Source organism: Euprymna scolopes, chromosome 11 (genome assembly GCF_053919585.1).
Source record: "Euprymna scolopes isolate OS-2025 chromosome 11, ASM5391958v1, whole genome shotgun sequence".
Lineage (NCBI taxonomy): Eukaryota > Metazoa > Mollusca > Cephalopoda > Sepiida > Sepiolidae > Euprymna > Euprymna scolopes.
This window is the reverse complement of record NC_136492.1, coordinates 5,676,602-5,701,526: the sequence shown is the minus strand read 5'-3', so window position 1 is coordinate 5,701,526 and position 24,925 is coordinate 5,676,602. Positions and strand designations below refer to the sequence as shown.

Below are 24,925 nucleotides of genomic sequence, written 5' to 3'. Positions count from 1 at the left end.
AATACTTTATTTTTTTTAATTAATTATTTTTTATTTATTTTTTTTACAAAACTTTGTTTAGAATACTCTCATGGTTGTTGATTATGACAAGTCTGCTACTGCTTCACAAGTATCTTATTTCACTTCCATTTAAAGGTTAATTCCTAGTGGCCAAGACGAAAAACACCAGCCCACAAAGCCAAGGTTGACTGGGTTTGAATCTCCTGACCAGCAGTAATTATCACTTCCTGCACTGATGATCATGTAAGCATGAAACACTAGTGCCTTATTTTATATTTATTGAAAAAATATTTATATTTTAAATAAAATTGTTAGCCACTGACAACTGTTTCGCCATTACTGTGGTTCATCAGCATGGTTTACTATGACAGAAATCAAATCATATATATCTCCTAGCAACATTCATCAAGCATTGCCTATGGAGATATATAGATAGTCAAAATTTCAAACAGTCATGTTCAGTTTTTGCATTGGAAAAAAAAAAAAAAAAATCTCATCTGTAATACGAGGTCAACTGCTGGTGGTATTATTATGTTGCTTTTATTTAAAAAAAATTTTAATCTTAAAAATATCAATGAAATTTAAATTTTTACAGCTTTTTTTTTTTTTTAAATACATACTTTTTAAATATTCTTTAAATTTATGTTTTGTCTTCTGAAATAAAAAAATCATTAAAAAAATCTTCAAACTTTTTTATGCTGTAATATATTTCAGTTATTTTTGAATCTGACTGATAACTGGCCCTAGTGACCCCAGATGAAAGTGATGGAAAATTACAACAGGTCTTTAGATTCCTTGAAAAACTTAACCCTCATTGAAAATTATTTGAATGTTCCGTTAACATTTTGACTTCTATAACACGCAAACAAACATTGTATGTCTATGGCATTATCTTGTTATACAATTCTCGTTTGATCACCGAAGTTAAGCAACGTTGACACTGGTCAGCAGTAAATAGGTGACCATTTAGGAATTATTCAGTTCTAACTCAGGAGCTGTGGTTGGGAATTGTGCAATCCTTGCTTCATAATTAAATGTGACGGCAATCTTGCAGGGGTTATCTATTATCTCCAGAGACCGAACAAACGATAAAATAAAAATAAAAAACTTTGTTACCTTTGCATTTGACATCAGCGTGTCGTTCAAAATGATTGGCTCGAACTTTCCACGTTCGCACGTAGCATTTCAGGAGGGAGAGTTTAGTTCGTTGCTTCTCAGTCGTCCACCGGACGCCTTCTTCATCCGTGTATTCAACTAAAATTTTGAAATAAAAATTAAAAAAAACTGTTAGTTACATAAAAGATTCGTCGATTGATTATTTGGACTTTATGACATATCAACCGCTATAGGATCATTTAATACCAATGTGGTACCACATATGTTGATTTGTTTGAGTTTATTTGTCTGGTTTTGAGGAGTTTGAACACCTAAATGAATCTGAAACTTTCTGCAAAAGTTTAACATTAGGGGGACGGAAAATTTGGCACTTCTACATTATAACAACAAATAAATTTGATTTCATATGAAACAAATGGCACATATGTAACTGTCAGGTCTCAAATACTAATTTTTGAATATCACAAACAGTAACGGTGAAAATCCGTTCCTTCACTTTTATTGTTCTTCAGTATTTTTATCATTCATTTTTTATAATTTCATCTGTCAGTACTAATATTCAAAAATTACGAAAAATGATAAGGTAAAAAAAAAAAAAATAAATTTATGAAACCATATTGAGCAGACGTTTACTAAAAAAAGAGAAGCTGACAGGGGAGATAATTAAGATCTATGGCTTACATCACATGATGAATGCGATTCAAAATGTCGGACAAATTTTATTCCCCATCTAAACTTTATTGAAAACTGTTTTCCATTAATAATTATTCTTCTACCTTATCATTTTTTGTAATTTTTGGATATGTTACTATTTGTGACATGACAATTACATAGATACCATTTTTTTTACTTGAAATTCAATTTCTTTTTATTATAATAAAGAAGCACCAAAAATTTAATTCAAAGTTTTTAAAAATGTCAAACTAGAACTACGTGTACATATATCCGTTACAGGTTTTAAAATGTGTTTCTGTAAAATAACCATGTAAAAACAATACGAGGACAAAAGAGAACATTTAACAAATTTATTCAACAACCTACGAGTGAGATTACATTTTGAGCCACTGGATGTGCACGGGTGATAAATGTCTTGTTTGTAGCTGAGTGAGTATGTTTTCTTCCTCAAAAATGTCATGGCTGAACTCTTACTCCGTCCAAGAGCGATCACTCCCTTGTAAGCCAAAGGGAATTAACTGTGCTTTTAGGTTGATCCTAACAAGATTATCACCCCGAATTTTCTAGGTATACATATATGTACATCTGGTTATAGTCATCTAACGTACTTCCTAACTTCCGGCGTAGCGCAGCTGGAAGCAGTAACAAGACAAATCAGTTCCTTTACTTTTTTTCTCTCACGCCTATATTTTCCGTATGCATTTTTTTAAGACACTTTTCTGGTTGTTCTTTATTTTATTTAATAAGGAATTATTTAATAAGGAATTATTGAAATTATTTTTATTTTTTAAGAATTATTGAAAACAATTTAAAATCTTTTTTGGGAATGCTATGTATTGGATACATATTTTTTATGTTTGAAATTTTATTTTGATTTCAATAATTTCATTTTGTTATTTTGATTTCAATAATTTCATTTTGTTATTTTGATTTCAATAATTTCATTTTGTTATTTTGATTTCAATAATTTCATTTTGTTATTTTGATTTCAATAATTTCATTTTGTTATTTTGATTTCAATAATTTCATTTTGTTATTTTGATTTCAATAATTTCATTTTGTTATTTTGATTTCAATAATTTCATTTTGTTATTTTGATTTCAATAATTTCATTTTGTTATTTTGATTTCAATAATTTCATTTTGTTATTTTGATTTCAATAATTTCATTTTGTTATTTTGATTTCAATAATTTCATTTTGTTATTTTGATTTCAATAATTTCATTTTGTTATTTTGATTTCAATAATTTCATTTTGTTATTTTGATTTCAATAATTTCATTTTGTTATTTTGATTTCAATAATTTCATTTTGTTATTTTGATTTCAATAATTTCATTTTGTTATTTTGATTTCAATAATTTCATTTTGTTATTTTGATTTCAATAATTTCATTTTGTTATTTTGATTTCAATAATTTCATTTTGTTATTTTGATTTCAATAATTTCATTTTGTTATTTTGATTTCAATAATTTCATTTTGTTATTTTGATTTCAATAATTTCATTTTGTTATTTTGATTTCAATAATTTCATTTTGTTATTTTGATTTCAATAATTTCATTTTGTTATTTTGATTTCAATAATTTCATTTTGTTATTTTGATTTCAATAATTTCATTTTGTTATTTTGATTTCAATAATTTCATTTTGTTATTTTGATTATTTCATTTTAATAGTTTCATAACAATATAAGTTGAAATAAACTTGAATTTTTAAAATTAAAAAGCGTATTTTTATAATTTCATAAATATTTCACATAAAATAACTAATCTTTTAATTTTGTTATTAAAAGTGCAAATGTAGACTAATTATGTTATTTTTATTTTTTTATAATTTTGTTAATTTTTATTGCATATTTTTCAATAATGTCCTTTTTATTTCAGTAAATCACTTCACGATAAAAATACTGAAGAACAATAAAAGTGAAGGAACGGATTTTCACTGTCACTGTTCGTGGTAGCAACCACACTGGAAGTTAGGAAGTACGCTTGCTGACTATAACCATACATCTCAATAGAAATTTACTCCAAAAAGTTTAAATGTTTCATAAAACATAAATCAATAATCAAATGTTTCATATAAGATAAATCAATAATCAAATGTTTCATAAAACATAAATCAATAATCAAATGTTTCATAAAACATAAATCAATAATCAAATGTTTCATAAAACATAAATCAATAATCAAATGTTTCATAAAACATAAATCAATAATCAAATGTTTCATATAAGATAAATCAATAATCAAATGTTTCATAAAACATAAATCAATAATCAAATGTTTCATATAACATAAATCAATAATCAAATGTTTCATATAAGATAAATCAATAATCAAATGTTTCATAAAACATAAATCAATAATCAAATGTTTCATATAAGATAAATCAATAATCAAATGTTTCATAAAACATAAATCAATAATCAAATGTTTCATATAACATAAATCAATAATCAAATGTTTCATATAACATAAATCAATAATCAAATGTTTCATAAAACATAAATCAATAATCAAATGTTTCATATAAGATAAATCAATAATCAAATGTTTCATAAAACATAAATCAATAATCAAATGTTTCATAAAACATAAATCAATAATCAAATGTTTCATATAAGATAAATCAATAATCAAATGTTTCATAAAACATAAATCAATAATCAAATGTTTCATATAAGATAAATCAATAATCAAATGTTTCATAAAACATAAATCAATAATCAAATGTTTCATAAAACATAAATCAATAATCAAATGTTTCATAAAACATAAATCAATAATCAAATGTTTCATATAACATAAATCAATAATCAAATGTTTCATATAACAAAAATCAATAATCAAATACTTAAAACGGATCAATGAAAGCTGAATTCAAATTCATATCTCGTCACAAAATTCTTTTATTTCCCAAAAATTGAAAATATCTTTTAAATAAAATTGATGCTTTATAAATAAGGCAGCAAAAAATAATTCCGCAATGCAAAAATTGATGGTAAAATTATCCGTAAAGAATGGAAAAAAAAAAAAAAAAAAAACTGGAAAGAAAAATCGTTACATACTCTCTTTGACCTCTCGGTTTTTCGAATCTTTTAGATCTTCCAACTTGTCCGATTCTTCATCTGTTGAGGTTGTGTCTTTTAATTCCTCATTAGCATTTCTGGAAAAAAAAAAAATATATATATATATAAATAAGCATCGTGTAAACATGCAATTGGCTGCATATTTTAGTGATGAATGGCAAACGTTGCAGGTGATAGATGTTCGCCCAGGGAAAGAGAAGGGTGGGAAGGGGGGGTAAAGACTATGAGGAAATCTGAAAAAAGTGAGAGTGAGAGACGAAAAAGATGTGTTTGAAAGCCCCACTCGCAGCCCCACACCCTGAAAGAACGTTGCTCAGTTTAGAAAAGGAGTTGTGAGTAACTCAATTTTTTTGTTGCACTAATCAGCGTTGGGCGTACACAAAGCGCATTGGAATTACAGGTGATGGGAGAGGATGAACAGTTCATGTGCAAGAAATATAAGACAATAAAAATGGATGAAAACTCTGCTGTGGGGAAAAGTATATTTGGAGGATGAAGCTACAAGGTCCCTTCAATAAATTTCCAGACTTTTTTCGTATGGGCACTTTTATTGATAGTACACACATGAAACTCTAGTCCCCTTTGAAGTAATCGCCTCCAGCTGCAATACGTTTGTACTATTCCAACAACTTCTGGAAGGCTCCATGAAAGTCGTCTTGTGTGAACGTATCAATGACTCGTCACAGCTTCGTTCGGATCCTATCTGTTTTATAACAGCCTCTAATGTTTTCCTTGAGCTTTCAGAATAACCAAAAAGGTTTGGACTATAGGGAGGGTAGGGAACTGTCTTGATGCTCAGCTTGGTCAAATAGTCGATGACGAAGATGGAGTTGTGGATTCACACAAATCTTTTGCATCTTCAGTTCATCGTGAATAATTGTGTGCAGTGTTCCCACACTGACATCAAACTGTGCACTTATTGTCTCTATAGACACATGACAGCCCTTGTCCATGAAAATTCTTTATTTGGCCAATCAACTCTGGTGTTCAGACTTCCTTACTCCTCCCACACCTCTCATAACCCTCATAGGCGTCCTGCCTTCCTTGAATCTCTTATGCCACTAAAAAACTGATGCCAGATTTATGAAAGATGGTCCAAAAACAGTCTGAAGCATTCCATACATTTTTGTGGTATTTTTTTCAAAGTTTAAAACAGAATTTTATTGCATATCGTTCTTCTAAAGTGTCTTCACGTCCAGATTGCATTTTTGAAATTCATCAACTGTGACAAACAGGCTTTAGTAGGGCGTATTCCAATTCCTACTGTAGCTGTTCATTTGAACCCAAAATCATAAAAATTGGTCAGTCATCTCATAAGATATATAGCAATAAGATACTGAATTTTCAAGAATTTTAAGCGTTTGTACAAAAGAAATCTGGAAACTTATTGAAGAAACTTCGTATTGATGTTGTTCAGGTTTTTTTTTCTTTGCTGATATGATTGAAGCAGAAGGAATAACTTGTGCCAGTGTGATTGCAGGAGTTAGGAGTGGTTGAAATAAGTTCAGAGAACTCTTGTCATTAATAACAAGCAGAAAGACCAAGGAAGGAACCTATAAGACGTGTGTATGCAATGTGATAATGTATAGAAGACTGGTCAAATCAAGTCAATGGACGGAAAGAAATGACATAAGAATTATATGATGGATATGTAATGTGAATATTAAAGACTGATCAATTCACTTGTCATTACTAACTAGCAGAGAGTTACCAACGTTGACCAAAGGTAAAAGTTTATCAGGCATATGTATGTGGTGTGATAATGTATGAAAGTGTAACCTGGTTAGTGAGGATTGAGGATATGCGTTGCATGAAGAGAAATGAGATGATGATATGATGGCTGTGTGATGTGAGATTAAATCTGGATGGCGGATGTGTTCGCTACGTTCGAAAGAATGGACAATTTTTTTTTTTTTTTTTTTTTTTTTAAATATTACGAATAGAAAAAAATGAAAAACGTTGAATAATTTCAGCTAACTTACAACATTTGTTTGCGTGGTTTCTTGCGTGGTGACGCTTCAACATTGTTTGAAAGATTGGGCAATGCTGAGGGTGCAGATAAAATAGAACTTGACACAACACCTTCAAAGATAGAAAGAAAAAAAAAATTTAAAAAAATTAAGTACAACCTAAATTATAGATCATTTATAGGATTTTGGATCAATTTTAGTAAAATAAAATATAATATTAATTAAAAAAACATTAAGTACAACCTAAATTATAGATCATTTATAGGATTTGGGATCAATTTTAGTAAAATAAAATATAACATTAATTAAAAAAAACATTAAGTATAACCTAAATTATAGATCATTTATAGGATTTGGGATCAATTTTAGTAAAATAAAATATAACATTAATTAAAAAAAACATTAAGTATAACCTAAATTATAGATCATTTATAGGATTTGGGATCAATTTTAGTAAAATAAAATATAACATTAATTAAAAAAAACATTAAGTACAACCTAAATTATAGATCATTTATAGGATTTTGGATCAATTTTAGTAAAATAAAATATAACATTAATTAAAAAAAACATTAAGTACAACCTAAATTATAGATCATTTATAGGATTTTGGATCAATTTTAGTAAAATAAAATATAACATTAATTAAAAAAAACATTAAGTACAACCTAAATTATAGACCATTTATAGGATTTTGGATCAATTTTAGTAAAATAAAATATAACATTAATTAAAAAAAAACTTGCTGCTTGTTAATATAGAGTCGACAAATTGATTTTTTAAATATGTCATTTTAAGCAAAAATATTACTTAATCGTCATGTTGAAAATAGAAAAATATCAAAGTTACGGTTATGTTTCCAACCCGTTTCCCTGACCAGCAAGAACAACACGCATCACTTTTAGATCTGTTTCTGACCACAGTCCGCGATGATTGCGTTACGAATGCCCACAGCCCACTTGGAAATACTGATCATGTAGTGATAATAGTTGAAATCGCACTAAACTCTAGAGCCAAAACGGAAGAGCCATTACTCAAAACAATGAGATATTATAAAAAGGCTGACTGGGAAGCCATCAGGATCTCATCAGAGACACCCCATGGCGAAATATCTTTTCACTTTTTGCTGAACAGTGCGCACATGAGACCACTGAATGGTTCAAAACAGCAATTGAAGCACATGTTCTCACGCGGAAGTTTTATAGCAAGCCGCACTCTCCCCAATGGTTTACTTCTACTTGTGCAGCTGCCATTGCGCAAAGGCAGCATGCATACTGCAGATTTAACTGACATAAGTCCAGTTCAAACAGACAGAAGTATATAGAAGCCAGAAATAACTGTAAGAAAGAAATAGTGACAGCTAAGAGAGAATTTACTAAAACAACCAAAAAACGCATCAAAGCACAGAAATTAGGAATCCGTGACTTCTGAAAAATCTACAACAGTGTAGTAAATAATGGGAAATAAACAATTCCCCGACTATCCAACAATCACGAAGTTGTTTGCTCAGCAACTGAGAAGGCTAACATGCTTGCCAGTCGGTTTGCCTCCAACTCCACACTGGACCCTGCCAACCACCCCCTCCCTGATTTTCCTTTGCGGACAGACGCCACACTAGACGATCTGAAAATCTCCCCTTCTCAGGTGTATGCTATCATAAGAAATCTTGACACTGCAAAAGCATGTGGACCTGATCTCATCCTGGCTGTGCTATTGAAAAGGTGCGCCGCCAAAGTAGCTCCAGTTCTCTCCAAACTTTACAACAAATGCGTTAATGAATCTTGCTTTTCTGCCTGCTGGAAAACTGCTTCCGTGGTACCAGTTTTCAAGAATTCTGGCGAAAGAACTGACCCAGTAAATTATCACCCCATTAGCCTCCTCCCACTTTTCGCCAAAATATTTGAGTCTATTATTAACCAAGCTCTAGTCCATCACCTTACAGATGCTAAACTTCTGACCGACCAACAATATGGATTTAGGCAAGCCCGTTCCACGGCAGACATCCTAACTGTAATCTCTGAGCGTATATGCCATTCACTTGACAAAGCAAGGGAGGGTAGAGCGGTAGCTCTAGATATATCTAAGGCTTTTGACAGGGTTTGGCATGAAGGTCTTCTCAGGAAAATCGGATCATATGGTATCACTGGTAGAATACTTAACATAATTAAATCCTTCTTAGATAAGATAAAAATCCAGGTTCTCATCGATGGTCGTACATTTAAACAATATGATATAAATGCGGGAGTGCTCCAGGGGTCTATCCTTGGACCTCTATTATTCCTAATATTCATAAATGATCTCCCTGACAAAATTGTCTGTGAGATGGGTATACATGCTGATGACACCACTCTCTATAACCGACATGACAGGAAAACAAATAAACACATATCTAGAGAAATTGCAAAAACACTAGAAGATGACCTCCGATCTGTAGTGGAATGGGGACAAAAATGGATGGTCACATTCAATGCTGCTAAGACTAAACTTGTTTCCTTCAATACCTACAAGAAACCTTCTCTACCACCAATAGCAACGGCCAAAGAATCTTTATCTGAAAGTACATCTTTTAAACTCCTCGGCCTAACGTTCACAGGAAACATGAATTGGAACAATTACATTGAGGGCATTGCCAGGACCACTGCGAAAAAGGTAGGTTCTCTCTACCATGCTAGAAAGCTACTAACACCCGAAAGTATCCTGTACCTCTATAAGGCCACCATTCGCCCATGTATGGAGTATTGTTGTCATATTTGGGCTGGTGCATCTGCTACTGGTCTCTCACTCCTAGACAAGGTTCAAAAGAGAGTCGCCAACCTAATAGGTCCCGAACTGTCATCTAAGCTTCAGCCTCTGTCCCATTGACGAAATGTCGCATCCTTCTGCCTGTTCTACAAGTATTTCAATGGTGAATGCTCTGACAAACTGCAAGCACTTGTGCCCCCTCGACGTAAATACCCCCGACAAACAGCAAAATCCCACCCCTTCACAGTTGAGATCCCTAGATGTAAGAGAGCTTTCTACTCCAGTAATTTCTTCCCCAGAACAGCTAGACTTTGGAATTCCCTTCCAAGTTCCTGCTTCCCCAACTGTACTGACATGTAGAAGTTCAAGTATAATGTGAATCGACATCTTGCTGCCCAACTCCCCACATAGTACCCCTGTAGCTTATGTCCCTGATAGTAGCCCCCTACAGCAAAGTGGCAATGTGCCTTGTTTGGGGTGAAATTGCAATTATAAAAAAAAAAAAAATAAAATTTAAAAAAATTAAAATTACGAAAATTTATTAAGTAGAAAGTTAGGCTTTGTATTACTGTACACAGATTCGAAAAAGTTGTCAAGAAACAAATATATAACAAATAAATGTTATCAAAGGTAAGATAAGTTACTTTTCTACCAAAGTGGACATATTTTTCGTGTTTTTATTTAATGTAACATGTTTATTCAGCTCGAAAAGCTGACAGTGTTTACCGATGTATTGGAAAATTCAAAATGGCGGCCGACTCTCTCTCGGAGAGGGTAAGTTTTGGAAAAGGTATTATAAATAATAAACTAGACAAAATACTGTTAGAAATTCGCTCAATATATGTTACCGTGACATAAGTTGACATATATTTGGTTGTTTTTAATAGTATTTTGTCTAGTTTATTATTTATAACATCTTTTGCCAAACTTACCGTGTTAAAGAGACAGTCTGGCGCCATTTTGAATTTTCCAATACATCAGTAAACACTGCATGTTTTTTGAGTTGAATAAACATGTTACATTGAATAAAAACAAAAAATATATCCAGTTTGGTAGAAAAGTAACTTATCTTGCCTTTGATAACATTTGTTATATATTTGTTTTTTGACAACTTTTTTGAATCTATGTGTATAGTAAAACAAACCCGAAAGTTATTTATCATTAAAAGTAATTTTTTATGGAAAATTGGGTAAAACTGCATTTTTCTTAAACATTATACAGTAGACTGTGAGAAGTTCACACACAGGGGACATAATTCAGAATGCATATTTTAGATTAGCTGTGTCATCGTAGCAATATTTGTTGTCTATAGCGATAGACTTTTGTAAACACAATAGCAGTTGTTCTACTCAATGAATTTTCATAAGTTTGGGATATATTACTATTTTCGACATGACATTTAAGTACATAATATTGTTTTTGTTTAAAACGACATAAAAAAAAAAAAAAAAAATCAATCTGTCGATTATCTTAATCCCCATAATTTTTTAATAAAATAATTCATTTTAAAATGAGAAAACAAATGGCGGATATTTATCTTGTAAAATTAAAATTTTTATTTTAACTGCATACTCAGTTTATAAATTTAAAAGAAATTAACATTAAATTTTTTTATGAACTAAGTGACCTTTTTTAATAATTCGCAACATATAAAAGGATATTAAGCATTGGTCGAAAGCAAGTCAGTTTATTTATTTTTTTTTTTTTCAAAGCAAGTCAGTTTATTTTATTTTTTTTTTCCAAAGCAAGTCAGTTTATTTTATTTTTTCAAAGCAAGTCAGTTTATTTTTTATTTTTTTTCAAAGCAAGTCAGTTATTTTTTTGCTTTTTTTTTTTTCAAAGCGAGTCAGTTTTTTTTAAAAAACGAATTTCTCTTGTTTTTTTTATTGATATAAAGTTTGTAAATACATTTATCGCAGTTCCAAATACTAAATTGTACATTTCTGCAAATACTAACATATTCTTGGCCTTTTCATTAGGAGCCAGTAATGAAGCAATCCCACAATAATGTCTTTTACACATTCTTATCACACCAATGTCTTTTACCCATAAAAGAGAAGGTATCATTTGCTTCTTTTAGATTTTGGCAAATACAGAGAGGGCCAACTAAACACCCTTGTAAGAAATTTTTAGAAGTTTAATGCAATAGGGGCACTTGTAGATATTAGTGGGCTCTTGCCCCCTATATAAAATTTCTATTAGAGCCCTTCATCTAATTCATGGGAGTAGCATGCTCTCATTCTGTCAGTCATGATTGGGGAGAACTATTGTATTCTTAGTATTGCCTACGCTGAGAATTGAACCTTCAACCTCCAGAAAAGTGTCAGTTAGAACTAAATTTAATTTAGTACTTTATCTGTTATTTAATGGCTCCTTGTGGATAAGATATACCCAAAGATCGGAGGTTACATCAGCTGAAACATTGTATGAATAACACTGAAGATGAATATTTCAAACTTGGCCTTTTGACTAAGAGCAAAGTGTAGTATCTGTTCAGATACTACACTTCACCTTTTCTATCCTTGTTAGTGGAGGAGAAACCCTTCATGACCGAGACAATTTTTTTTATTTTGGTTCCTATCCAGAGTGCCCCTTTTTGGGGAGCTGGATTTTTCCCCACATTAAAAACCGACCTTATGGGGAGGCAGGTAAATAGAAACGCTGAAGATGAGAACAGTAGTTTGAATAATCCAAATGTAAAAATCATGTTGAAAAAAAGAAGTTTTCCACATGAAACTAGACTAAGCATTTAGTTGGAAAATTACCTTAGAAGTTAAGATCAAAATTATGATTACATTGCAGGATATGACGTCATTCAAGGAAATATGTGTTAGAGAAGGGAAATTAATTCCATTTGCTTTTTTGGATATATGACATCAAAGAGAACATTTTTTTTGAGAAAGGAATTTATAGCGCATCTGGCTGTAAAATAAAAAAATAAAAATAAAATAAAAAGCCAAGTACGTCTAAGGATGGAATACTGCTACCATATCTGGGCAGGAGCTGCTAAAAACAGCCTATCCTGCCTTGACAGAGTACAAAATAGACTTCGTGGCTTAGTGGGGGATGCCCTTTTCTCTTCCCTGCAACCTCTTTCCCACAGAAGAGATGTTGCGAGCCTATCCTTATTTTATCATTATTTCCATGATAGGTGCTCGTCTGAACTCCAATCTCTGGTCCCCCCTCACCAATCTTTCATGAAAAACACCCGTCTAGCTGAATCCACTGTCAAAAATTTTCCCCACTCTTTATCTGTGCCTAAATCAAAATGCAGATTCCATGAACAAAGCTTCTTTCTTAGAACTGCACGCCTGTGGAACTCTCTTCCGTCTGCCTGCTTCCCACCTGACTACAACTTGGATGTCTTCAAGTCCAACGTAAACAAATTCCTAATGAACCGCCCCTCCCCTTAAGTAAACACTTCAATAAATCTCAACACCAACGTACTGTACTTGCAATAACCCTTATCCCTGAGTGGCTTCGGTGCATTGATAAGTGGTGACCACCGTGTAACAAAAAAATAAATAAAAATAAACCCCAGAAACAAATGGTGACTTATTGCTTTGATTCCTCCCATTATTACAGATACCAGAAAGAAAGACGAAATATCCACAAAGCAATTTGTAACATATCAGCAGAACTGCTGACAACACGGCAACAAGATGTTTTGATGCAATCTGCGATCAAAGAAAATGACATTACAATTTCAAGTAAGAACGAATTTGTCATTAAAAGTCAGTGTTAAACATTTTTAGTGTCCTTTAAACTGTGTTTTTTTTTTCATTTTATATTGCCAATTTAACGTGTGAGAGAAAAAAAAAATCATTTTAGATGCATAGACTCACCATTTTGTTCATGGCTCTCTGAACATTCCAGTGGGTTTCGATTCTCAGACGTTGGTGCTCCTGTGAAACCAGCTTCCGTAGAAAGAGCAGTGTCTGTCGATGATTGACTATTTTCACTAAAATAAACAAATCCATATTTACAATTTTACTTGTATGGAAATCATGAAAATGCTCTTTCTCTCTCTCTCTCATTATTTTTTTTACTATAATAATTAAATACCTACATCACTAGTGTTTTATCCTTTCGGGAATCTTTAGTGCAGGGTGTCACGATTAATACCAGTCGAACGATTTGAACCCCGCAACACGAGACATCTCTGGCTTGATTAGCGAAGACCTGATCAATTCGGCTACCATTAACAACGTTAAATAATGTTGAATTTAAATATTTTAATTTTTTAAAATGTTTATTTACGTCAGTTATACAATGATCTATGCATAAGAGCTAAATTGACCGATTTAATTAAAATAAAAGTGCTCAACAATAAGAAACAAATTTCTTAAAAGGGGCTGTGTGTGTGTGTATATATATATATATATATATATAAGTCAGGTCATGTCATATGCTACTGGTACCATGTAACCCAGTACTACCTGCCTCACGGTCGGGTCACCGGCGACTAAACTGGTTCTCCCACCAGACTTGTTTGGTGAGGAGGGCGGCTAGTCTCCCTGAAGGATTAAAAACAAGATCTTCCAAAGGGCGAATGAACTCTTTTTCTGGGTCAACGGCCAACTAGCACCGTGTATATTTGTGTGTGTGTATATGTGTATTGGGGTGGAGAGGGCTCCCGTAAGCCGTGGTGAAGGCAACCTTTCTAGGAGAAGCAAATCTCTGATTTAAAAAACCATAAAGCGGAAGACCAGTACCCGCATTAAGCTGGTCTGCAGTTTAATTTGTTGCTGGCTATCTTGCTCTTGCTTGATCTCAACATTTTGAACCGAGAGAGAGACTTAGCTGTCGTACAAAGCTAAGACTCTGTAACATCTTTGTATAGATACTCCCTCAGGTATTTGGGCTCATGGATTTTAAATGTCTGAGGAAGTGGCACTCGTCTGACAAGACGTTGCAATCATCATATATATATATATATATATATATATATATATATATACACCAGTGTTTTTCAACCTTTTTGCAGGAGCAGGACCCCATGGAAACCTTTCGCTGGCTCATAGAACCCCCAAGCAATAATTTAGTTGTCTTATGCAAAAACACATTTAAAAATTAAAATAAAATTAAAATACTCTTATGATTTTTAGAGAGATTCTTTTAGCGTTGATCGTATAATAAGAAAATATAAAAGCAAACCTAATAGTGGAACGATGAATTAATTTATTCAAATGTAGTGAGTTTAATTATGTAAAATTTAGTATATTTAAACAATTTTTTTTAAATGCATATAATAAAAGAATAGATTTTCAAAATTGAATTTAACATTGTTTGTTTCTTGTTCGAATTTAGGAACTGTGGAATCTCTGGATTGTACTCGTGGAACTCTAAGGTTCCATGAAACCCTGGTTGAAAAGCACTGATATTTACACACACACACAATTTTATGTTACAAATTTACTTAAAAAAAAATAAAATGGAAAACTTTTTTCTTGATAAATAAATCTAAGAGTCAAAGAATGAGAGTTCATATAGAAACGTTGTTTTAATTTGAATATTTATTTGAATTCATCGGACTACTGTTCTCATCTTGAGTGTGATTTTCACAACGTTTCGGTCGATGTAACCTCCGACCTTCTTCAGCTGTATCTTGTTAAACTTGGGAATGTTTCTGTTGAACTCACAAGGACCCACGGTGCAAAAATCAATTGTAAAAGTAATATTCTTCTGAAGGTTAAAGGTTTAATTCTAAATGTGGGCGACCAACAAAATACATTTGCAAATTACTTAGGACCTCTATCCAGTCATGACTGATGGAACAAGAGCATACTCCCCCCCATAAAGTAAAGAAAGGGTTCTGTTCGAAATTCCATCCAAATTCCTGTGTTCGATAGAAACATTCCCTAGTTCGACAAGATACACCTGAAGAGAGTCGAAGGTTACATCAATTGAAACGTGATGAAAATCACACTCAAGATGAGAACAGTAGTCCAAATAATATGAATAACGAATCCTCATCTCAAAAATTAAGAAACGTAAATCTAAGAGGGTTTTTAAAAGTTTTCCTCAGTGAATTTTTTCTTTTTTTTGCTAAACAAATTAAAAATCATTAAATGTTTGATAACTTTGTCTTACTTACCAAGCAGGCGTCTTTGGAGAACCAATATTAGACTGTGATGTGGATTCTTGACGAGGGCTTTGAGTGTTTTCAATGGAACTCGACTGCAAACCAAACGGTTTCTTTGCTGCAACAGTAGTAGCAGTGCTAAAGAAAAAAAAAAAAAAAAAATTTTAATGAAAATTTAGTTAAGAATCACTCCCCCTCCCCAAACCATTTCGGTCAAGCATTAAATTTAGTCTATATGAGAATGTGTGCAAGGACAATTCTCAACCTATATACTCAACAAATTTTTAATCTACAGACTTGAAATTTGGTCTATAGGGTATTCAGACATGTGAAAAACTAATTGGTTTTCATCTGTAAAAAAGAGTTGCTAAGGAGTTGAAATTGAAAAATTAGCATGTGGGGGGGGGTCATTGTATTTTTGGTACTTGTACAGTTTAATCAAGACATTAAAAAATGAAAATATTGAAAAACAGGTTATATTGTGCATATCTGTTATGGAACGAAGTTCTCCGGAAAAAAAAAAAAAAAAAAAAAATCACTTAATTTCATCAAGTAGTTTTTTTCTTTTTTCAGCGAAAAAACAATTTGTTATGATACCGAGCAAAAGGTTTGATTTTTAGGAAGAAAAGCTAATATTGAAGATGGGGATGGAGTCTCGGCGCTTTACATAGTTATCTCCCCGTGGCGTGTTAAAAATTTCCATAATGGCTGACTTCAACGCGTTCTCATAAAAACGTGTTTTTCCGCTGTAACCCCCCCCCCCCCAAAAAAAAAACTACTCGATCAAATTATATGAAATTTTTTTTCGGAGATCTTCAGTCCAAAACGGATACGTACAATATAACCTTTTTCGATATTTTCATTTTTTAATGTCTTGATTAAACTGTACAATTTTTTATCTGTCAACTGTTTCATGAATGCACATGCGTAAATTGTTCACACAACATTCTTTTGTTAAGCTAATTCTACCCTATGCGACAAAGCTAATTCTACCCTATGCGACGAAGGCCATCAACTCCCCATATTTCCTCCTATAACACAGAACAAGCTAGGTAACATACAAATATCCGTGCATGAGGTCGCCAAGCTAATAAAAAACCTAGATTCCAGTAAAGCAACTGGCCCTGATGGCATCCCAATTATAGTGTTAAAAAAGCTTCAACCAGAACTTGCTCCCATACTTACAAAACTATTTAAGCGCTGCCTTAAGGAGAAGTGTTTCCGACCCCCTGGAAGACCTCATCAGTTTGCCCTGTATTTAAGAATTCAGGTGATAAGTCATCTCCCTCTCAATACAGACCAATAAGTCTTCTCTGTGTTATGAGTAAGTTACTGGAATCAATATTAAATAGAGAAATAGTCAACCACCTCAGCAGGAATAACCTTCTTAGTGACACACAATATGGTTTCCGCTCTGCAAGATCTACCGCAGATGTGCTGACGGTTATATCCCACAGGATTAGTGAATCTCTTGACAAAGGCTTCCTTTCTAGGGCAATTGCTCTTGACATATCAAAGGCCTTTGACAAAGTATGGCATAAGGGTCTACTTCACAAGATTTCCAGCTACGGTATAACTGGAAATGTTTTCTCAATCATTAAATCATTTCTCTCCGATAGGCTCATAAGAGTAGTGGTAGATGGACAAAAATCGGAGGCCTGCAATATAAATGCTGGAGTCCCTCAGGGGTCAATCCTGGGCCCAACTCTCTTCCTGATCTACATCAATGACCTCCCTAAACACATACTTAAATCATTCGTTGACATCTATGCTGATGACACAACCATCTACGGCAACACATCAAAGGCTGTAAATGACGAAGTTCTCTCGGATTCTCTCTCCTCTGATCTCGAGCGCGTGGTTCAGTGGGGGAAGATGTGGCTAGTTACCTTTAATGCACCTAAAACCAAACTCCTATCCTTACATCATCAACGCTCTGATCCCCAGCTGGCATCAATTGTGATGGATGGGTCTCGTCTGGGTGAGGCCCCATGTTTTGACAAGCTTCTGGGTTTGACCTTTACTCCTGATCTGAAATGGAACACGTACATCAAGTCTGTTGCCAAGGTCGCAGGAAAGATGGTGGGATCCTTCTACCGCTCCAGAAGATATCTCACTACTGATGCAATTCTCTATCTATATAAAAGCCAAGTACGGCCAAGGATTGAATACTGTTGCCATATCTGGGCAGGAGCTGCCAAAAACAGCCTATCCTGCCTTGACAGAGTACAAAATAGACTTCATGGTTTAGTGGGGGATGCCCTTTTCTCTACCCTGCAACCCCTCTCCCACAGAAGAGACGTTGCGAGCCTATCCTTGTTTTATCGTTATTTTCATGGCAGGTGCTCGTCTGAACTCCAATCGCTGGTCCCCCCTCGCCAAACTTTCACGAAAAACACCCGTCTAGCTGAATCCACTGTGAAAAATTTCCCCCACTCTATATCTGTGCCTAAATCAAAACGCGGATTTCATGAGCAAAGCTTCTTTCTTAGAACTGCACGCCTGTGGAACTCTGTTCCGTCTGCCTGCTTCCCTCCGGACTACAACTTGGATGTCTTCAAGTCTAATGTTAACAAATTCCTAATGAACCGCCCCCCCCTAATTAAACACTTCATAAAATCTCCTCACTAACGTGATGTACTTGCAATAACCCTTATCCCTGAGTGGCTTCCGGGCCTTGATAAGTGGTGATCACTGTGTAAAAAAAAAAAAAAAAAAAAGAAAAAAAAAAGTTTGATTTAAAGTATTTTGGGTTCTTGTAAATGCTTACATTTATTAACAGATTTAGAGTGTATCAGTATAAAAACCTTAACCTGCTAATGACTAGTCCAGCTAATGTTAGATATTGGCCGGACAATGCTGATAGACGTGCTGGTCAACGATTATTATGACTTATTAAATTCATAAAAATAGATTGGCAGAAAGAATGTTATAGTGAAATAAATATTTACAGATAAAATAATGTTAATGTTTTAATAGAAAAGAATGTTAGAACACAAACAATAATTTAAAAAATAGGTTTGACCTCTACAGTCTGACGTAGCATGATGTATAGGTCACTTAAAATGATGTGGGCTTTAGGAGAAAGTTTGAAAGAGACTTTTTTTTTTTAGTCAAGAATCAAGAGTCAAGAGTCAGAGAGAGCAAACCAAGTTGATAGCCAGAGGGAGAAAGAGATGGTCTTCAGATTCTGATAGCTCAGAGTAGAGGAGGATCAGAAATGGTGATAGTTTAGGATCAGCATCGTAGCTTTCCAATTGGGCCAAACATCCTGAATAAACCCGCTGTAAATACCAATAAATAAAGACTGAGTTGTACAAATCTTCTTTAACAGAATTTCCGAGGATCGATCAAATTTTTTTTTTTTTTTTTTTACATAGGTGTCACCACTTATCAAGGCCGAGAGGCCACTCAAGGATAAGGGTTAAAGAGTGTACAGTAGTCAAAAGGACAATATAGTAATCAATAGTAATGGAAGTTCGGTAAATTTGTTAACTTAAGTGGAACGGCTCATCAGAAACTTGTTCACGTGGGACTTGAAGACAACCATATTACAGACAATCAAGACCAAAAAATGGACCAGGTATGTTTCTCTCACTGGCCGATGTAAAACCTCAGAGAACTGTTATTTTTGCCTTTCTCTTGTAAATGTTACATGTCTGTTGTTAAACTGTAACTGTTAATATATCAACATTGTCGTAAGGCTTATACACACATCAATTCAATGAGCAATAGAAAAACTAGATTAGACGAACACATGTATATACACTGCATACATTCATTAGAACATTTTATACCACTAGACGATACAAATTTAGACACGGGTATGCATATATATATATATATATATATATATATACACACACACACACACACACATACATAATATATACTCCCCCAGTACACAACACCAATACAAAATAAAGACATATCTTATATATAAAGTTACTCCATCACTTTTTTGCCATCTATTCATTCATCCATCCATGGAGGGAGGGGCATAGGCCGTCCAGAACTTTGTAGATACTTTTGTAGTGAGGAGTTTTTTTTTTTACAGGGTGAGAGTGTTAGCCTCACGCCCGACCTTCCCAGAAGGTACATACAGCGCCTAGCCTTCCCAAATAGTCACCCATCTGGTACTGGCCAGGCTCAACGTTGCTTAACTTCGGTGATCTGGTGTGAACCTGTGTGTCAACGTGATTATGTTGTACTTTTTGTCATCTATATTGTTAAATGCTCACGAAATTCAAAATGAATTTTCATGAAAAGGTTTTACTCCTACTTACTTCCCTTGCTTATGTCGAACCATGTCATCCTTTGTAGCTACTGATCCCAACGCTTGTGCGTTCCGTGATTTTCTTTTCATCTCGTCCTGGCCGTGTCATCACAGCGAACGTCAAGGACATGAGCATGGTGTACAAGTGTAAAAAACAAAAAACAGAACGCAAACTCACAAGAGAAAACACTACTTCAACAGATCGTGCCCAAATCAGTTGTAGCCTAAGAATATGCGATAAAAAATGCAATAAAAAATGCGATAAAAACGTCTTTTGAAGCATCTTCATTTGACTGTTTATCAGCGCATCTTTGATTCGGTAAAGCTTTGCTCCGGGCTGCAAACTGTCGTAAACTGAAAACTATCATAAACTAAATCAAAACTTTTAAATATATTGAATGAAATCCTATGTCTGGTCTTGACAAAAAAAAAAAAAAAAAAAAAAAATACTAACCCATCATTTGTTCTCTTGCGTAGGATGCTCGGCCGTGGAGAGGAATTGTTGCTCGAAAGGGTAACCGTGTTATTTGTGAGATTGCCAGCTGTGGGTTGCATAGCATTACCAACAGCAAGAGTATTATTAACACTCAGAATGCTCACGCTGGTCGCAGGTGAACAACCGACAATCTCGGCTGCAGTTGTCACAACTGCTTGCGTTGAGATGGAGCCACCTGGAGAAAAAAAAAAAAGATTAATAAATGGATCTGTTACAAGGAATGAATTTTTTTTTTTTTGTTTTTTTACTAGAAGAAAGAAATTCTTTCTATTGCTTGGCATTTGCGCTGTCCTAAAACGTTATTTTTTGTTTTATGACCAGTGTGATGTTGAACAATTTCTCTAGGATTAAGAAAAGAAAAATTAATGCTTCTAAATTTTTGAGATGAGGTTAATAATTAATATTTGAAAATTCTGACTATTGTTCTCATCTCGCGTCTAACACTAAAGATGAGGATAACTTTTTTTTTTTAAACTCTTTATTGTAATATATTTTGTTTAAATACGTTCATTTTATCACTTACATTAAAAAATTTTGCGTAAATAGAAAAAAGTTTTTTGTTTTTTTTTTAATCCTTAAAAGTTTTGTAAATATTTAATATTACAGAAAATGTTTTGTAAATATATTTTTTCTTTTAAATCTTTAAAAGTTTTGTAAATACATTTTTAAAAAATCTTGCTTGCGAACATTCGAATATTTCTGCTATTTGACGTGTTTACAAACAACCAATGGCAATGTAAAGGTCGAACAACCGGTGTCATTTGAAGTGTTCGCCAATCTTTGTCTTCTGCTACGGGGTATCTAATCTTTACTTGATTCAACTCTTTCACTCTCCAACAAGGTATATTGCCGATTGGAATGTAAGGAGCTACTATTTTCATCAGAGCACATTCCATTAAAATATTTGCTAAACAGGCACAAGGATACAACAATGCGGTGACAGGGCCTTACAGATAAATTCATCTTTATTTAACCTTTGACAACTTAATATTTTTGCTTACTAGCCAAATTCAAAAGTTACTAGCCAAAACCACATGATTTTTGGGATACAACATCTTCGTTTTATGACGAGTAGACACATCATTAAAATTTTTTCTGTATTTTTCTATATTTTTTTTTTTTTTTATAAATAAGTAATTCTAAATATGCAAAGTTTTATGTTGAGATTTGAAGCTATAAACATTCAAATATTTATTCTGATGTTTTTTAAACAACTTTCATTAAAAAAAAGGAAAAAAAAAAAGTTTATTGTTTAAATAATTTGACTTTACTCGTTTTATTAAAAACAAAAATGAGGATCGAAAAGACTATCTCCTTAATAAATGAGTTTTGGAAGATTCTTTTCTTGGTGAAAAAAAAAAAAAAAAAAAAAAAAAAAAAAGAAAACACTCATCAAAAGAAAAGAGTTCTATTATTTCTAGTTGCCACTCATAAAAATCACTGATGGTTTCACTCGCAATGTAAAGCCCTGGTTGAGAGAACAGAGGTTAGAGCTTGGCTGACAGTGAGAGCTTATTAGATTTGAAATGCTTTTGGATCCTGTCTAAGAGGGAGAGACTAATGGTAAAAGCATCAGTTCATATATGGCAACGATACTCCATGCGTAGGTGAATTGTGGCTTTGTAAAGGTATAGAATGGCATGAATAATTTTCTAGCACGATAGAGGGAGCCAACCTTTTTTGCCCAACCTTACAATGTCCTCAATGTACTTGTTCTAATAGTCCGAATAATCTAGATAAATAAAAAGTACCAATTTAAAAAATTAAAAAAAAAAAAAAAAATTCCTGAACCTTCATCTTTTCCGAATTTTTCAGATGAAGGTTTATAATTTTTATCGTTTGGATTCAAAATGGCCACTGATGGTGAAGCATTTTTTTTTTTTTTAAGCATGTGATGCGAAAAGATTTGCACGTTCAAAAAGATGCACCTGGAGAAGGTCATAGTGTAACGTCGTACAAACAAACAAACAAAAAAATAAATCAAAATCCGACTCAGCACATTTTTAAATGCAAATAAAATGTATTTATTCGGGCTTCCTTTAAAACATATTTCCAAAGTCTTTTCGCACACACAATTTTTAAAAGTCTGTGACCATCACCTCACGTTGGCGCTAGCCAGCGCTTTCTCACAGCCATCTTGCCAGGAAATCGGTGAAATTGACCATTTTTCAATCAAATCAATTGATTGCCTAATTGGGGACCTATCGCAGTGCAGCAGATGAAAGCTCACATGCCTCTTGCAGTAACTTAGTTCACAATACATTGTAGTCTACATTGCACTGTAGAGAACCTACTGTTGATTTTATGAAATTATTTTTATATATACAGTAAGCAATTTCCTTTAAAAATTGATTCTCAGATTTAATGTTAGCCAAAAATGCTTTTCAAAGAGAGTTAGGATTTCTACGTCGCTCGTCCATGTCTACAGCAAAGGTTTGGTACTTCCCGGTACGGATCCTGTTCAGAGCCTTTCGAATCTGATATATCACAATGTTCAAAGTTTTATACAAAAGTATAAAACTTTAATTGTGCTTCAAAGAGAAACATTCATTTGGAATGTGCCCCTGTCATATCAAAGAACCTACTGTAGATTTTATATGTTGAGCCTTTCCACTACCGACTGAAGCTCATTTTCTAAGGTTTCTGTCATTGCCTTGGATATACGCATTTTACTTTCATGTTTATTATATAGTGTGGTGTCATTAACAAATATACCCATCTCTGATACAATTTTATCAGGGAGATCGTTTGTGAATACTTTGAACAGGACAAAAAAGTACATATACATTGTACGTTCTAAAAGTAATGCCTCCTATTTTTTTTTATTCAATTTGAATGGATCAAAGGGGATTGCAATCTGTATTGTTATGATGACTGAACTTATGCATTCATGACCTGAAAGTTTAATCTCTGTTGCAGATATTGACGGTGTGAGACTCAAAAAAGCAGCCCATCATAGGCATGCATCAGAAGAAGAGATGCATTATTGAATTCCTTCATGCAGAAAAATTTGAACCGATCAATATTCACCGGTGCCTGTTAAACGTTTATAAAGCCAATGCAGTTGATGTCAGTACAGTCAGGAGATGGGTGGCGACGGATGTGACAAAATGTGTTTTGTACTTTTACAACTCAGACAGCAAAAGAGGTTGGCAAAAGTGCATGGTGACTATGTAGAAAAATAAATCTCGGTGCACGAAAGATAGCTTGTTACAATGGTACCACTTCCGTCTTCATAGCCTTTCAACGTTTTAGTTTTTAAGTTAAAAAAATAGGAGGCTTTACTTTTGGAACAACTCTTGTAGGTTGGTGCTAATGGTGAATGTGACAGACAAAAAATGAGTAATTATACAATCCAGATGTTGGATCATCGCGTAACAAAAAATATAGTTATTTTGGTCCGCACACAATGTTGCACAAAAAGTAAAGGAGGGGTGGGGCAAATATATAACGTTTACTTACATATATTTGATCGAACATTCATCGGGTATTGGATCAACGAGTATGACGGCACTTTGTAAATGATTTCTGCTGGTGGCGGATATGACTGCATATGAGAAACTGTTGAACGTCTATAAACAAAGAATTAAAATAAAAAATAAATCAAAATAAATAAGAGTAAAAAATTTAATTAAAAAAATTTTTAATTTACAAAACGTAAATTGTTTTTGTTTTTTTAAATTAAAAAAATTAAAAATAAATATTTTAATTAAATAAAATCGTTTTAAAATAATTTTTTTTTAAATAAAAAAAAAACAATTTTAAAATTAAAAATTGTTTTTTAAATTTAAAATAAATTAAAAGCTTAAATTTTTTTTTTTACTTTTTAAAATCTTTTAAAACTAAAAATTTTTTTTTCAAATATAATAAAAAAAAATTTAAATTAGAAGACAAAAGAAGAACCAAAAAAAAAAAAAAAAAAAAAAAAAGGGGGGTTGCAGGGAGATTTTATAGAGGATAAATAACAATACTAAAACTTAGCTGGACTCAAACTTAGCACATCTAGGTTTCTAATCAGTATAGTAAACGACAACCATCCCCACGCCTTGGGATGTAACGATGGCTAAGAGATTAGCTACACTGATTGGTTCAATAATTTCTCCTTTGTATTAAATTAAATAACATTACATAATTATTGTTAATATCAACAAAAGTTACACTATTTTTTTTTTTTTAAATAGTTTCTAATAAATTAAAGTTTGGTGCTCTTCATTTGTAATTTTATTATCCTATTTTCAAATATATGTGCAATAGTTTTGTTGATATCAACAGTAATTACATCGTGATTTAATAAAAAGGAGAAATTATTAAAAACTTTAAATTGAACCAACATTGCTGGCTCGAAAGGAGGGCGACTGCTTGTTTTCTCTCTCACACACAAACGCATGCATGATTGCTCAGGCAAATGATTTATTCTTTCTTTTCATTTCTTTACGGTCTTACTTAAAAGATAAAAAAATTTCTATAAAAATTACCAA

General features: G+C 32.9%; 1 protein-coding gene across 5 annotated transcripts in view; it reads right to left on the bottom strand.

The window, feature by feature from the left end:
- The window catches only part of LOC145287752 (uncharacterized), a 124,883-nt gene that overhangs the window by 6,537 nt on the left and 93,421 nt on the right, over positions 1-24,925 (bottom strand). For all 5 annotated transcript variants that reach the window (XM_080135530.1, XM_080135529.1, XM_080135533.1 and 2 more), the window contains 7 exons: positions 23,910-24,019; positions 20,406-20,622; positions 15,688-15,813; positions 13,436-13,551; positions 6,861-6,960; positions 4,858-4,955; positions 1,117-1,254 (listed from right to left, as the gene is read on the bottom strand). In XM_080135530.1, coding sequence (XP_079991656.1) covers positions 1,117-1,254; positions 4,858-4,955; positions 6,861-6,960; positions 13,436-13,551; positions 15,688-15,813; positions 20,406-20,622; positions 23,910-24,019 — 905 coding nt within the window. The remainder of the gene's footprint in view (positions 1-1,116; positions 1,255-4,857; positions 4,956-6,860; positions 6,961-13,435; positions 13,552-15,687; positions 15,814-20,405; positions 20,623-23,909; positions 24,020-24,925) is intronic.